The 16,964-nt window shown below is 42.2% G+C and overlaps 1 protein-coding gene across 2 annotated transcripts; it reads left to right on the top strand.

The window, feature by feature from the left end:
* Positions 1-817: 817 nt before the first annotated feature.
* rhoaa (ras homolog gene family, member Aa) lies at positions 818-11,555 on the top strand. 2 transcript variants are annotated; one of them, XM_039799935.1, is made up of 5 exons: positions 818-924; positions 2,824-2,979; positions 5,463-5,583; positions 9,985-10,115; positions 11,340-11,555. In XM_039799935.1, the coding sequence occupies exons 2-5, from the start codon at positions 2,824-2,826 to the stop codon at positions 11,511-11,513; spliced, it is 582 nt and encodes a 193-aa protein (XP_039655869.1). In that variant the 5' UTR covers positions 818-924; the 3' UTR covers positions 11,514-11,555. The 2 variants fall into 2 exon arrangements, with proteins under 2 accessions (XP_039655869.1, XP_039655868.1); XM_039799934.1 differs by having other exon boundaries at positions 860-968.
* The last annotated feature ends 5,409 nt before the right edge of the window (positions 11,556-16,964 follow it).

The raw sequence follows: 16,964 nt of genomic DNA, 5'->3' as shown, positions 1-16,964 counted from the left end.
TTTATTGGCTCATCCATGCTCATACAAGTCAACTTCCTTTGTCCTGGCCACGTGATCACCACCACGTAAAACAGAATATGGAAATTCTCTGTTGCCAAAACGAATGCATGGTCAGAAGCCTGTCTTTCCACACACCAGTTTGGTTGAAATAAACCCTTAATTCACCCATTTACATGTGGAAGTATGCTGGCTCTGTACATGCTGAAAGTATTGTTTATTTAAATAGAGTCTGGTTGGTTTGGCAACGGCGATTTTGGGGGCATGTTAAACTAAAAATATTTTACTCTTTAACAAAAAGGTCATCCTCCTTTGAAATCCTTCCATAATGTTGTCAGACACTTATAACAATAATCTGAGCCAGTCAGTGGCAAAAACAGCACTTTTGTGGATGTAAATTGAAGGAGCGTAATTGCCCAATAACTTACATTGTAGCTTGTTTTGTCTCGCTTAGTATTGGACTCATTTCAAAGGTCCCATCCATAAATCACTTGGACACAAAAACATGGGGAAATACTGTAGGGACCCTTAAACCTGTCCAACCCAGAAGTTAAACCTTTTTTTCTTATGTTCACAATAAAGAAACTGGGATATAAGGAAGAAGATGTAATGTTACTTGGGAAGCCTGGTTTTTTACATCTAGCAACAAGTTTTAATGCAAACTGAGGATAACACATAATAATGTTCACATATATATATATATATATATATATATATATATATATATATATATATATATATATATATATATATATATATATTAGCTATATTGTTTGGCTAAGTTACCAGTCACTCATGATTTCACCGCGTCCCATTGGCTGAAAGTATGTGGTGTGGGCGGGCTTAAGCTTCGTGGCACTGTCAGGGGGCGGGGACTGTTAGGTCCGACAGGAAAACTAAAGAAAGGCGAGGATCTCTAATAAAACGGTAAAATAACGTTTACGGGACTAGCTACTCAGAATAAGACAAGGGTAGGTGCTTGAATCAAGCAATATATTGCGGTCTTAAAATGTTGATGTGTCCAGCTTGACAAGATTACAAATGTCCGAGCTGAAAAACTAAGCGAAGTTAGCAGGCTAATTAGTTAGCTTCCTTAACGTTAGATGGAGTGGAAACTGCTGCTAGCTAAAAGTTAGCCGATACTCAAACTGATTCAGTGACAAACATAGGCCAAATAAGAATATTCATGAAGATTAAGCTAACGTTAGGATTGGAAGTTGTGTGTAACGTGAAGCAGTTCCCCATATGTTAAGTTGACAGATAGAAAAGCCTTCACATTAGAGGTAAATAACAGTGAGGAAGTGAAGTTATAATACAGCGGAATAACTTGCCAACTTCTAGCTGTTAGCTACGTTACAGCTTAATGCCATTTAGTAGGAGATCCATCCACTAAACATATGTATTTGGGTTGAATCTTATTTAGGCACAATGTCGGAGCTTCAACGACAGCCTAGTTTCATTAAGTAGTTCAATGGATAGATCTTTTTTTGATCAACATTATGCTAACGTCAAATCACTGATAGATATATAGATATATTTACGTATTTATATCTATGACTGTAATTAACCAAGATGTCATGTTGATTTAGGTTATTTGGATAAAAGGAATGAGAGTGATTCTGTCAATCATCATGGTATATACTGTGATTTATTTTCAAGTATTTTGTTCAATGAATTTACTACTATTGGCAACACAGTGTTTCCTTTTAGGATTTTTGAAGTAGTGGGGGGCAGGTCTGTACTAACAACAATTTTTTTTGTACAGCCCTATTTCTGATACCACTTATGTCACTGTGTCCACATTACTGATGATTATCTATCACAAATCTCATTGTGTACATATTGTAGCGAGCTACGTGGAAGAAGTCAAAGAGCCAGAGATATTGAAATGTACAGAAGTTTATTTATCCTCTACACACTCTCGATACACAGAGGTCATCATCCTACCCCAGTGTCTCAGTCATGGTAGCCCACCAAATGCAAATAAACATGAACACTAAATCAAGACTAAAACCTAGGTAATGTAAATGTGTAACGGAAACATTAACAGAACACCATTTACACACTTAAACTAGGACAGGAGCAGTTAATAACCTAGTCCCATGATCTTTTGCGCTGCCGTGCAGAACAGTCGACACAAGGACATCCTGCCGCCTGTTACAGTATGTCGTAAAAGCATCAGTTATCAACACTACAATATCGCCACAATATTGATATCGAGGTATTGTGACATTAGATTTTCTCAATATCGGCCAGCTCTAGAACATGCCGATTCGATTTTGGGTGAGACATGATTTCAGTGTGCACCCCAGCACTTCCTGTTGAGCCTTTTTGCAGTTGGGTCAACGGGCGGGGCGCAAGGGTGGCCAGTGACCCCGAAATATTCAGCCTCTGCACCCCCTAACTGTGGCAAATATTTTCAAATTTTTTTTAACTTCACCTTGATCCCCAAAGAGAGGATATTATTCATGTGCAGTGATAAATAAAATGTAGTTTAACGCTAAATGGTCATTCTGGTGTTTATTGTTATATGTGTATCGTTAGTCTTTTGTAGAACCAAACCTATGGAGGGTGCTTAATATATTTGGTTCCCCCTAAAATGGCAAGTGGCTCCAGCCTGGCCTCTCCATTTGAAATGGTCTCGAACCGCCACTGTCCATAATAAGTTCTAAGATTGGGGCTGTCCACAAACCAAATAGCTTAACTTTGGTTAAAAGTACATCATAGCTGTCATTTATATCTCTGACCTGCCTGAACTTGCCTGTAAACATCCCTGATCCTCTGGTAAATGTCTTTTTTTTTTTTTTCTTCTTCTGTACTTTTCAGATGGCTGCAATCAGAAAGAAACTAGTGATAGTCGGCGATGGAGCCTGTGGCAAGACCTGTCTCCTCATAGTGTTCAGCAAAGATCAGTTCCCTGAGGTTTACGTGCCCACCGTGTTTGAAAACTACGTGGCAGATATTGAGGTGGATGGTAAACAGGTAAGCTGTTTATCATACTTACAGATATTGTATGTTTTTTTTCTCCACATTTACAGTAATCCACTTACATAGCACTGAGTGTGTAGTCTGAGGCTACGTCTACACTGCTCCATTTTTATTTTGAAGGGATGTTTTTGAGACCACAAAAACGATCTCCGTCCACACAAGAGTTTTAGCTCCAGTAGCAGAACTAATATCCATATTAACACGTCTGACAGCACTTATCACATGACCGTTCGCGCACACTGGGCACGTGCGTGCCGGTGTAAACAGGAAGCAGATTGTCTGACGTTACTCTGCAGTTAGTCTCGCTTTGCCAGACCCTCTTCCAAAGCGCGCTGAAGGAAGGTCTGGCTACTCCACATAGCATTCTGGGATGGGAGGAAAACATGCTCTGGTTTATTGGCATTTATTTAAACCGATCAGAATCCTCATGGGCGGTGTTAAACTCCGCATAAATCCGCTGCAAAATAGTTGTGCGAGAGAAAACACCAGAGCAGGGGGAATGAGAAGGGGAAACGCCAGAGCAGGGGGAATGAGAGGGGGAAACGCCAGAGCAGGGGGAATGAGAGGGGAAACGCCAGAGCAGGGAATGAGAGGGGAAAAGCCAGAGAGGAATGAGAGGGGAAACCCAAGCAGGAAAGGAGGGAAACACCAGAGCGGGAAAGAGGGGAGGAAACCCCAGAGCAGGGAAATGCAAGGGAATGGGAAACAAGGAATGAGAGGGGAAACAGAGGAAAGGGGAAAGAGGGAATGGAAAGACGAAAGGAATGGAAAGAGCAGGGAAACAAAGGAAGGGAGGAAAGGAATGAGAGGAACAGAGTGGAAATGGGAAGAGAGAGAAGGAGGAAACACGCAAAGGGAATGAGAGGAAACAGCCAGAGCAGTGGAATGGAAGGAGGGGAATGGGAAAGGAAAGGAGGGGAGGAAACGCAGGAGGGGAATGAGGGAAACGCAGAGGAGTGGAATGAGGAAACACCGAGGGAAAGAAAAGGAAATGGAAACACCAGGAGTGGAATGGGAAACACCAGAGCGGGAATGGAGAGGGGAAACACCAGAGTGGGGAATGGGGAAACGCTAGAGAGGGGAATGAGAGGGGAAACGCCAGAGTGGGGGAATGGGGAAACGCAGAGTGGAATGAGGGGGAAAATGCAGAGGGGGAATGAGGGGGGGAAACGCAGAGTGGAAGGGAAAGGGGGGAATGGGAAACGCAGGGGGGAATGGAGGGGGGAAACGCAGAGTGGAATGGGGAAGGAAAGGGGGGGGAAATGGAAGGGGAATGGGGAAGGAAGGGGGGGAATGAGGGGGAAACACAGAGTGGGGGGGGGAAAGGGAAATGCGAGAGGGGGGGGAATGGGAGGGGAATGCGCAGAGGGAGGGGGGGGGAATGAGGGGGAAAGGCCAGGAGGGGGAATGAGGGGAACACCAGAGTGGGGGAATGGAGGGGAAACACGAGGAAAGGGGAATGAGGGGGGGAAATAACAGAGTGGGGGGGAATGAGAGGGGAACAGAGTGGAAGGAGGGGGAATGGAGAGGGGAAGGCAGAGAGGGGGGAATGGGGAAATGGAGGGGGGGGGGGGGAATGGAAGGGGGGGAATAGCAGAGGGGGGGCAAGCCAGGGAAAGGGAGGGAGAAACACCAGAGCGGGGGGAATGAGAGGGGAAACGCCAGAGCGGGGGAATGGAAGAGGGGAAACGTAGAGCAGGGGAATGAGAGGGGAAACACCAGAGCAGGGGGGAATGAGAGGGGGAAACACCAGAGCAGGGGGAATGAGAGGGGGAAACACAGAGCAGGGGGAATGAGAGGGGAAACACCAGAGCAGGGGGAATGAGAGGGGGGGGGAAACACTGGAGAGCAGGGGAATGAGAGGGGAAACGCAGAGCAGGGGAATGAGAGGGGAAACACCAGAGCGAGGGGGGAATGAGAGGGGAAAACGCGAGAGGGGGAATGAGAGGGGAAACGCAGAGCAGGGGGAATGAGAGTGGAAACGCCAGAGGAGGGGGAATGAGAGGGGAAACACCAGGGGAAAGCAGGGGGAATGAGGGGGGAGGAATAACGCCAGAGCAGGGGGGAATGAGAGGGGGAAACGCCAGAGCAGGGGAATGAGAGGGGGAAACACCAGAGCAGGGGGAATGAGAGGGGGAAATGTAGAAATGTAAATGTAGCCTTTATTCCTGACAGAATTATGAAAACAAAATCTCATAATTCAGACTTTTTAATTTGCATTAACTCGTTATCACGTTCATTTTGACAGCCCTAGTTTGCGTATATTACAGAGCCATGCCTCATAAAGCAAATCAGGAGTGTCTGTCATGACTTGCCCTCTTTCAAGATGTCAAAATCTAGTGAATAATCTTTCTTCCCTCAAAATTCAGAACGTGTACAGCCTCCCACTGCATGCCTCTGAGCCCAGGAGATGTATTCCTAATAAAGATCCTGCTGTGTATAGCGCCGTCCTCGATAGTAATGTAGTCCTGTTACAGGTGGAGCTGGCTCTGTGGGACACAGCGGGGCAGGAGGATTACGACCGACTGAGGCCTCTCTCCTACCCAGACACAGACGTCATCCTCATGTGTTTCTCCGTTGACAGCCCTGACAGTTTGGGTGAGACTTTGCTCTTTTGTCATTTTCTGTTTTCCACAAACAGTAGCTGTGTTCGAAACCGTTCCCTCAATCACTCGCTCACTATTCCCTCTATAGTGTTTATTAACCCTTGTGTCAAGGATTATGAACTTCCGTTTACTTTGTTGAGAATTGCTCTCTAAACAAGGGTTAATACAGCACCTTAGTTCTTGTTTGTACAGCATTTTGGTCAGCTTAAACTGTGTTTAAATGTGTTCTAGAAATAAACTTTACTTACTTACTTTACAAGAAACAGGGTTTAGAGAGCAATTCTCAACAAAGTAAAGGGAAGTACATAATCCTTGTGTGGTCGGACCACACAAGGGTTAAATAGTGAACTATACAGGAAATGACCAAACCAGGGTGTGCTACCAACATTGCCATCTTGAGTTCAGCTTGCGTCACGTTTTCTGCCTCTGTCAGTCCTTTCGTGATGAAGGATGAAATCGCCTCTTCTGCACGTTGGTGCCGCTCTTTTAATGTGCTGGGTAATGGCATTTCCCCCCGCCGTGCGCTACATTAAAATCAATGCGACACACCTCACAAATAGTGCGGAGGTTGTCGATATGACTACTTCCATATGCGCCCAACACTGTTGAAAATTTACAGCTATATTACATTACGTGTCATTTTGCTGACGCTTTTATCCAAAGCGACTTACAATTAAGTGCGTTCAACCTTGAAGGTGCAAACTCTAGACAAGTAGGAAGTGCTAGTACATTAGCTTTAAATGGGTAATGCTATAAAGAGCCATATGAAAGTGCAGTATCAAGATATATATATATATATATATATACAGTACAGGCCAAAAGTTTGGACACACCTTCTCATTCAATGCGTTTCCTTTTTATTTTCATGACTATTTACATTGTAGATTCTCACTGAAGGCATCAAAACTATGAATGAACACATATGGAATTATGTACTTCACAAAAAAGTGTGAAATAACTGAAAACATGTCTTATATTTTAGATTCTTCAAAGTAGCCACCCTTTGCTTTTTTTATTAATAAAGGGAAAAACTTCCACTAATTACCCTGACAAAGCACACCTGTGAAGGTAAAACCATTTCAGGTGACTACCTCATGAAGCTCATTGAGAGAACACCAAGGGTTTGCAGAGTTATCAAAAAGCAAAGGGTGGCTACTTTGAGGAATCTAAAATATAAGACATGTTTTCAGTTATTCCTGACACATTTTTTGTAAAGTACATAATTCTATGTGTTCATTCATAGTTTTGATGCCCTCAGTGAGAATCTACAATGTAAATAGTCATGAAAATAAAGAAACACATTGAATGAGAAGGTGTGTTCAAACTTTTGGCCTGTATAGTGTGTTGTTGTTTGTGTGTGTGTTTTTGTGTGTGTGTGTGTGTGTGTGTGTGTGTGTGTGTGTGTGTGTGGTGTGTGTGTGTGTGTGTGTGTGTGTGTGTGTGTGTATACAGTGCCTTGCGAAAGTATTGGCCCCTTGAACGTTTCGACCTTTTGCCACATTTCAGGCCTCAAACATAAAGATATAAAACTGTAATTTTTTGTGAAGAATCAACAACAAGTGGGTCCCAATTATGAAGTGGAACGAAATTCATTGGCTATTTCAAACTTTTTAACAAATAAAAAACTGAAAAAGGTGGGCGTGCAAAAATTATTCAGCCCCCTTTACTTTCAGTGCAGTAAACTCTCTCCAGAAGTTCAGTGAGGATCTCTGAATAATCCAATGTTGACCTAAATGACTAATGATGATAAATAGAATCCAGCTGTGTGTAATCAAGTCTCCGTATAAATGCACCTGCTCTGTGATAGTCTCAGAGGTCCGTTTAAAGCGCAGAGAGCATCATGAAGAACAAGGAACACACCAGGCAGGTCCGAGATACTGTTGTGGGAGAAGTTTAAAGCCGGATTTGGATACAAAAAGATTTCCCAAGCTTTAAACATCCCAAGGAGCACTGTGCAAGCGATAATATTGAAATGGAAGGAGTATCAGACCACTACAAATCTCGAAGACCCGGCCGTCCCTCTAAACTTTCAGCTCATACAATGAGAAGACTGATCAGAGATGCAGCCAAGAGGCCCATGATCACTCTGGATGAACTGCAGAGATCTACAGCTGAGGCGGGAGACTCTGTCCATAGGACAACAATCAGTCGTATACTGCACAAATCTGGCCTTTATGGAAGAGTGGCAAGAAGAAAGCCATTTCTTAAAGATATCCATAAAAAGTGCGTTTAAAAAGTTTGCCAAAAGCCACCTGGGAGACACACCAAACATGTGGAAGAAGGTGCTGTGGTCAGATGAAACCAAAATCAAACTTTTTGGCAACAATGCAAAACGTTATGTTTGGCGTAAAAGCAACACAGCTCACACACCAAACACACACATCCCCACTGTCAAACATGGTGGTGGCAGCATCATGGTTTGGGCCTGCTTTTCTTCAGCAGGGACAGGGAAGATGGTTAAAATTGATGGGAAGATGGATGGAGCCAAATACAGGACCATTCTGGAAGAAAACCTGATGGAGTCTGCAAAAGACCTGAGACTGGGACGGAGATTTGTCTTCCAACAAGACAATGATCCAAAACATAAAGCAAAATCTACAATGGAATGGTTCACAAATAAACATATCCAGGTGTTAGAATGGCCAAGTCAAAGTCCAGACCTGAATCCAATCGAGAATCTGTGGAAAGAACTGAAAACTGCTGTTCACAAACGCTCTCCATCCAACCTCACTGAGCTCGAGCTGTTTTGCAAGGAGGAATGGGCAAAAATGTCAGTCTCGATGTGCAAAACTGATAGAGACATACCCCAAGCGACTTACAGCTGTAATCGCAGCAAAAGGTGGGCGCTACAAAGTATTAACTTAAAGGGGGCTGAATAATTTTGCCCCCAATATTTCAGTTTTTTATTTGTTTAAAAGGTTTGAAATATCCAATAAATTTCGTTCCACTTCATGATTGTGTCCCACTTGTTGTTGATTCTTCACAAAAAATTACAGTTTTATATCTTTATGTTTGAGGCCTGAAATGTGGCAAAAGGTCGAAAAGTTCAAGGGGGCCGAATACTTTCGCAAGGCACTGTATATATATATATGTATATGTGTATATATATATGTGTATATGTATATGTATGTATATATATATGTGTATATGTATGTGTGTGTGTGTGTGTATATATATATATATATATATATATATATATATATATATATATATATATATATATATATATATATATGTATGTGTATGTGTATATGTGTATGTGTCGAAAGAGATGTTTTTTTAGCCTTCGGTGGAAGATGTGTAGGTTTTCGGCCGTCCTGATGTCAATGGGGAGCTCGTTCCACCATTTAGGAGCCAGGACAGCGAACAGTCGGGATTTCGTTGATTGATTAGTTCTCCCTCGCTGTGAGGGCGCAGCAAGCAGGTTGGCTGCATCCTGGATGTGTGCTGGGGCCGATCCGTTCCTTCTTTCGATTTTTCTTTGCGGGAACACCGCCTTCACCTGCCATTTTTATCGTCTCGCTTTCGGGTCTGAACTTTCCGCGAAGCTTGCGCAGAGATCAACTGCGCAACTGGGTTATAGGTTGCCAGGTTGAGGTGACAAACGGGTCGACAATTGTATGTGGTGTGTGGATTGTGTGAATAGGATGCGCTTCATACAAGATCTGGCAACTGGTCAACATTAGACAAACATATTGGTCTGATTATTTCTAAGGGAGTTTGGGCCATGCTGCAAATTACGGGAGTTTCCCAGGAGAAATAACAAACCGGGAGGGGTCCGGGAGATAGGGCTAAAAAATGGGAGAAACCAGGAAAAACGGGAGTGTTGGCAGCTATGATGTACACCAGGGGTCACCAACCTTTTTAGAAACTGAGAGCTACTTCATGGGTATTGAGTCATACGAAGGGCTACCAGTTTAATACACTCTTCTGAAATAACAAATGTGCTCAGTTTGCCTTTAGTTATATATGATTAATGATAGTTATGTATGATTATTAATGATTAATGATACTCATCTATGTGAAGACACTGATCATGTTAATGATTTCTCACAATAATTATCAACAATGACTTAACAAGGTGGGAAACAGATAATATCAATATTAAATTTTCATTTTTAGAACAGGCCTGAGGGCTACTCATGTGGTCCTTGGGGGCTACCTGGTGCCCGCGGGCACCGTGTTGGTGACCCTCCCATTAGCAGTGCATTGTGGGTATTTTATAGTGGATCCTACAGTGAATTAAATTAACCGCGGAGAATTGGAACACCACTACGAAATGGCGAACACACTGGAGGGTGCACGGTTTCTGTGAAAGGAAACGGGTTTCGAACAGGGCTATTGTGTTTGCGTCTGCTCCATGTTCAACACGTCCACCTTGTGCCCGATGCAGAGAATATTCCGGAGAAGTGGACTCCTGAGGTCAAGCATTTCTGTCCCAACGTGCCCATCATTCTTGTGGGGAACAAGAAAGATCTGCGGAATGATGAGCACACGCGTCGAGAGTTGGCGAAGATGAAACAGGTCAGAGGGGCGTTTTTTACTTCACGGAGCTCATTCAGATGAAACATACACGTTTCAAGCCTGTGGCGTTATGTACACACATAAGTTCGTGCTAAATTTTAATTTACTATAGTTGAATTCCCAGCTTGGGGCTCTTTTCCTGTAATATTTATCATTTATGTAGGGCTGTAGCTGATTATTATTTTCATTATCCATTTATTCATAAATTGACGATTTGCTTTTTAAAATATATTTTTAAAGTGCTCATATTCTGCTCATTTTCAGGTTCATAATTGTATTTAGAGGTTGTACCAGAATAGGTTTATGTGGTTTATTTTTCAGTAAAACACCATATTTTTGTTGTAATGCCCATTGCTGCATCTCCTCTTTTCATCCTGTGTGTTGAGCTCTCTGTTTTAGCTACAGAGTGAGGAATCTCACTTCTGTTCCATCTTTGTTAGGAGTCGCACATGCACAGTACCTAGGTAAGGACTACTAGCCAGTCAGAAGCAGAGTATGAGGGCGTGCCCTGACAGTACCTAGGTAAGGACTACTAGCCAGTCAGAAGCAGAGTATGAGGGCGTGCCCTGACAGTACCTAGGTAAGGACTACTAGCCAGTCAGAAGCAGAGTATGTGGGTCGCCCTGACAGTAGCTAGGTAAGGACTACTAGCCAGTCAGAAGCAGAGTATGAGGGCGTTCCCTGACAGTAGCTAGGTAAGGACTACTAGCCAGTCAGAAGCAGAGTATGAGGGCGTGCCCTGACAGTACCTAGGTAAGGACTACTAGCCAGTCAGAAGCAGAGTATGAGGGCGTTCCCTGACAGTAGCTAGGTAAGGACTACTAGCCAGTCAGAAGCAGAGTATGAGGGCGTGCTCTGACAGTACCTAGGTAAGGACTACTAGCCAGTCAGAAGCAGAGTATGAGAGCGTGCCACGCTAGCAGCTAGGCAAGCATTAAAACGTGCGTTACAAAGTGACGCACATTTGTCTTTGACTTTGTAAACCTATAACGTTCACAAACAGATATATGACACAATAAAGGAAAGGGGAAAAAGCCAAAAAGCATAATATGAGCACTTTAAAAATATGTTTTAAAATAACACACAATACTTTTAAAAGATGACTATTTTCAAAAAAAGAAACAAAAAAAATCTAGTTCACTAATACAGAATGTATCAATTAGTGAATGTCAAAAATAATGACGAATGCACAGGTGTTTGACGTTGGACTTTTAACCCAAACAGGAACCGGTGAAGTTAGACGAGGCGAGGGACATGGCTAACCGGATCAACGCCTTCGGTTACTTGGAGTGCTCGGCCAAGACGAAGGACGGTGTGCGGGAGGTGTTTGAGATGGCCACCAGGGCGGCGCTGCAGGCCAAGAGGCGAGGCAAGAAGGGCGGCTGCCTCCTGCTATAGAGTGTCAGCTCACACAGGATTGGGAGGGGCGTGGGTGGGTGGAGGGGGGTGGGGGGGGAAACGAAAACCAGAAGGCCAAGAAAAATATATATGGGCACAACTGTACGGCGCGTTACAGGGATGAGCGAGAAAAGTCAAATAAGGCTACAGGGGGAAAAAAGGAAAGTCAAATGCAATGGGGAAAAGGGAGTTTATACATTTTAAGTACAAAGTTATAGCTTTTAGCTTTCAAATAAAAGTACTGTTATCTTTTGTTCAGGATTCATGACATGAAATTATGAAGAGAACGTGAAGAGAACGAGACATCTCTCTCACTAATACTTTTAAAAGTGCGGGAAGGTACGTACGGTTTCCAGTTCTCTGAATGTCAGTACCTAAGCTGTAGCTCTACGGTTTGGGGTTGAGACCTGCTCCTGAGGCCTGTACTACGAAGCGAGTTCAGCATATCCAGGACATCTTTTAGGTTTATCTGGCTTCACTAACCCTGACATCCACGATCACGCTGAACGGTCGCATGACGGTGGTTATCAACCCGAGCCACGTTCAGCACCGACAAAACACTGAATGGGCATACATACGTTACGTTGAACGCACTGTTGTGTGCGCAAGCGCTGTGCCTTTTTATTTACCGCGGGTTTACAGACACGTCTCTGCTGATTGGGTATCCCCTGTGACACAGCTAATAAACTAGAGAAGACACCCCCCACCAAAACGAGAGACGCCATAACTCAAAGCCCTTGCACACTGTTCAGAGGAAACCTGTCGTTTAACACGGAAACCGTAGCATAATGGTGCACATCAATTTTGAGATTGAACGTGACCCGGTAAGTCAACCCAGAGTTCCCCGATCGAGCTGTGATCATGTTCACATAAAAAGGGGCGGGGTCTGCAGCATATGACCAATCGCGGACAAGTTAGTACTATAATATTAGACAAGTACGGAGTTAAACACACACAGTGCTGCTCATGAGTATAGGAACCCATGCTAAAGTTGACTAAAAAGAGGAATAAAAAAAAAATCATCTTTTGGAAATTGATCTTAATGCCTTAATTGAAAAAATGAGGAAAAATCCAACCTTTAAGGACACCAATTTTCTTTGTGAATGAATAATGTATCGTAAATAAATAAATGTTCTTCCTTTTAAAATACAGGAGGCATAAGTATACACCTAGAGATTGGCATGGTTTTATTTCAGTTAGCCTAATAGCTGGTTTGATTTGCATTGAGAGATTATTTTATGGAAAGTACCCCATGCCTATCTCTAGGTATGTGATGATGTGGGGGGGTGGGAGGCTATTTTAATTCCAAAGGCCAAGGGAACTTTATCAGGATGCATAGTATCTGGATCCATGAAATAACTGGCCTTTCAAAATAAAAGTCTGCCTGCCTCTATGGGAATTTAACATAGGGGTGGACTGACTTATGCCCCCTGTATTTTAAGGAAGAACATTTATTTATTTACGATACATTATTCATTCACAAAGAAAATTGGTGTTCTTAAAGGTTGGATTTTTCCTCATTTTTTTTCAATTAAGGCATTAAGATCAATTACCAAAAGATGATTTCTTTATTCCTCCTTTTAGTCAACTTTAGCATGGGTTCATAAACTCATGAGCAGCACTGTACAGTACTCCAGGCGAAAAGCAACACAGCGTCAGCTGCCAAAGGCAGGAAGGACAGTTAACTCCGTGTTGGTCTATATACAGGACGTCCCACTTCCGGGATCGTTCACGTGCCGCCGGAAGTTCAGCCGGCTGTCCCTCATTTAGCTCATTCAGCTCAAAAAGCTGACACAAATAGGTCAGTCCCTCCGACCAGAATCTACATATTTTATAAATAGTAACATATAACGTGTAGGGCTGCACAATATATCGTTTTTTTTTTTATCGTCATCGCAATATCAAATGGCGCAATAAACTCATTGCGAAAGATACTCAGAGATTTTTTTTTGTGTTAGTTGAAAGCAAATATCAGCAGAAAACTGCAGTTTAAAATGTCAGTCTCTTTTTTTTAGTGGCGCCTTTAATATTCAATTCAATGTTCAATTTGTTCAATAAAAGAATGTCAGAAATGATTTCCTTTTTATTTGTTTTAAATTCAACAAGCAATTTGCAGAATACTGAAAGCAGCAGAAATGCAGAACCGAGTACACTCTGATATCTTTTTATCGCAAGTAATATCGTTAACGTATTATTCAACAACTTTATCGCATATTTCCCTCTCATCGTGCAGCCCTCATAATGTGTGCAGTATATCTCTCTGCCCTCTTACGATCTCGGGATCTTCTATGAATAGTTATGCCATTTTCTAAGAGAATTGATTGGTCAATAGGCCGTGCTTTTTTTTCTGGGTTTTCTCGAAAAGTAACCCGCTCCGGAGCAGGTTATCTGTTCCACGGTGATTTATCCTGGTAAAAAGGGAACCAGCGTCGCTACCCCCCAAACACTGCTCCGTAGTACAGGACCCGTTACCTTGCTAATGGGGGTGCACCATTCAGAAAATATCACGCTTTGATCCAATATCGATTTTTAGGCTCAAGATTCGATTCAAAGTCGATTTTTGATTTAAAAACAACAATTCACAGTATGTAAATGTAGTTACTGTTCCCATTTGATTGCAGTAGACATGCAATTAAAAAATTAAATAAAATGAATGTATTGATTTTGAATCGGTAGAGCTTGAATCGCGATAGGAATGTGAATCAATTTTTTTGCACACCCCTACTTGCTAACCCCAAACTCTGCTCCGTAGTACAGGACCCAGACAAGATCTGTCAGTGTCAGTGTACCCCAGATGTATGCCTAACTAAGTGTGACTACTTCTTCTTAATTCCCCGCAGACCAACCTAACTTTTAGGGATGCACCAAATCCAGATTTTTGGGGTTTCGACCAAATACCGAATCCACTGGTTAAGATTCTGCTGAATCTGAAACCGAATACCGAATCCTCCTCCCATCCTCAGTCCATTAACACAGTCAACACATTCATGAAGTAAACAACGTCCACAACAGTGTATTTTTCATTTATTTTATTTTAACCGTAAAAAAAAAAAAGAGAGAATGGGCAACATTATGCCAGGAAGACAAGTGGGAAAAACTATTTTGACAATTACCATAGGCCTATGTTTAACCTATCTCAAGATCCAATCAGTATCCAAAATATTAGTCTTTTAGATTTATAATCCATAAAGTAGGCTACCCCCAAGTACAAACCAAAACCTTTCAATAAAAGTGCAACAATGCAAAGAAAATTGTTTTTAAATTAGAATATGTTTGGTGACTTAACCAATATCCAAAATATTAGCCTTTTATAGCCAGCGTTGAACAGATTGAACATGTAGCTGGACTTGAACAGCCTTCTTTTGACAGAAAGTACTGCCAAACAACAACTTGTTCTGCTCACCAGATCCATGTCCACTTCCTCACAGCCTACTGCTCACCAGATCCATGTCCACTTCCTCACAGCCTACTGCTCACCAGATCCATGTCCACTTCCTCACAGCCTACTGCTCACCAGATCCATGTCCACTTCCTCACAGCCTGCTGCTCACCAGTTCCATGTCCACTTTCTCACAGCCTACTGCTTACCAGATCCATGTCCACTTTCTCACAGCCTACTGCTCACCAGATCCATGTCCACTTTCTCACAGCCTACTGCTCACCAGATCCATGTCCACTTTCTCACAGCCTACTGCTCACCAGTTCCATGTCCACTTTCTCAGCCTGCTGCATTGAACGCTCCACCTACGTAAACACCTTCCCGTAATCAGCGGTGCCGTCGCTACGTTGTCCAGCGTAGCGCGTGTAGTGCGAGCGTAGGGTTCGGTTCGGTGGAAAAAAGATTCTAAAGTTCGGCGGAAACCGAACCCCGTCAAAAATCCCAAATATTCAGCCAAATCCTGGATTCGGTGCATCCCTGCTAACTTTATATGGTCTTGTGTTTCTGTTTTACGAACCTGATACAACTTTACCATTCATTTAAAAAAAAAAAAGCTGAGTTTGATTATTAGCATTTGAGCGTAAATACGTGACGGTAATGAGACCAACTTAGGTGGGTGTTTTTATGCAAGCTTGATAATAGATGCAACACTTAACAAATTAAGATTTAAGTTAAGCTTAACTTGGCTTTCATGTCAGAAACCTGTATGTGATTGAGTTGTCAAACACACTGTATACAGTTGGGTATTAAAGGGTGACCAAAATTGTATTATTCTCTAGACCGTAACTGCAAAATAATAATGGGGCCTTAATCTGCCTCAACTACAGAGAGAACCAGAAAAAAAAGTAATATTGAAGACAAGCCTTTATTTCTAATGTTTTTTTTTATTATGTTTTAGTAAGCAGCCTCCCTCCTCTGTTTTCTGTTAATGCAAACATGTTTCCCTGTTGTCTCGATAAATTCAGTATAATGTACATTTCTACAGCACTATTTCCAGATTCACTAAACAAAACACAAATACTGTTTTCAGTTACTAATTCTTTTCAGTTACTTCAATTTTTTTTTTTTAAATCGCTGCTAAGCTACCATCAATGAAACGCAACACTTTATGCACAAATTTACATTTAAAACCTCCCAGCAGGTCACAGGATATCCTCTTGTTACCAGCAGGCTTTTAATTTGAAAAATGTGCAGGAAGTGTCACCTTCCGCTCTAAATATCTCACGTTACTGTATCGTATCAACAGTTCATTTAATATTGGACGTGGCGTTTACTTCTGCGAGGTGCAAATGTTCCACCAAAACAAGTTCCTTCGCTGCGTCCAGAGCTTAGCGCCACCCAAGACGATTGTGATTGGTTTAAAGAAATGTAAACAACCCAGAGTGTTTTTTTTCCCCCCCTCCTATCCCAGAATGCATCTGTGGTGTAGCCAGACCTTCTTACACAGCCCTGTGGAGATAGAGACGGATATGCGAACCTATAGTGACCGTAACTAAACGGCAATTTAAAAAAAAAAAAAAGCGCAATTTCTCTTGGGAGAATTGTTGAGTCTCTGTAAATTATAGTGTGGTCTTGACCTACTCTATCTTTAAAGTATCCTGAGATAACGTCTGTTATTATTTGACACTATAAATAAAAAAAAGAATTGAATGAGTGCTGTACATTATACTGAATTTTAGCGTTTAAGACATAATAGTATGGTGGTGCGTGTTTAACCCAGCCATATTTAGTTGTTCAGCCGTTACTGGACACTCCCGTTATTTAAATACCAGCTTTTATTTGAAAATGTATGGTGTACCTGTATGCCAGAGCAACTTCTCTTTTTCTGCTTTGTATTCTGTTGTATGTTATTTTAACTACGTGATATTCTACTGGCTTATGTTGTATTATTTGCACACAGCTTAAAACAAAAGGTCAGTGTGGTATACACACTTTGAAAAAAATGTCAAATTATGAAAATGCAAGCAACTCCTAAAGGATTGGTTATATGTAAGAGGAATATTTTTTTTGTA

This window comes from Perca fluviatilis, chromosome 5 (assembly GCF_010015445.1).
Source record: "Perca fluviatilis chromosome 5, GENO_Pfluv_1.0, whole genome shotgun sequence".
NCBI classification, from domain to species: Eukaryota; Metazoa; Chordata; class Actinopteri; order Perciformes; family Percidae; genus Perca; species Perca fluviatilis.
This window is presented reverse-complemented; position numbering and strand designations above follow the sequence as displayed.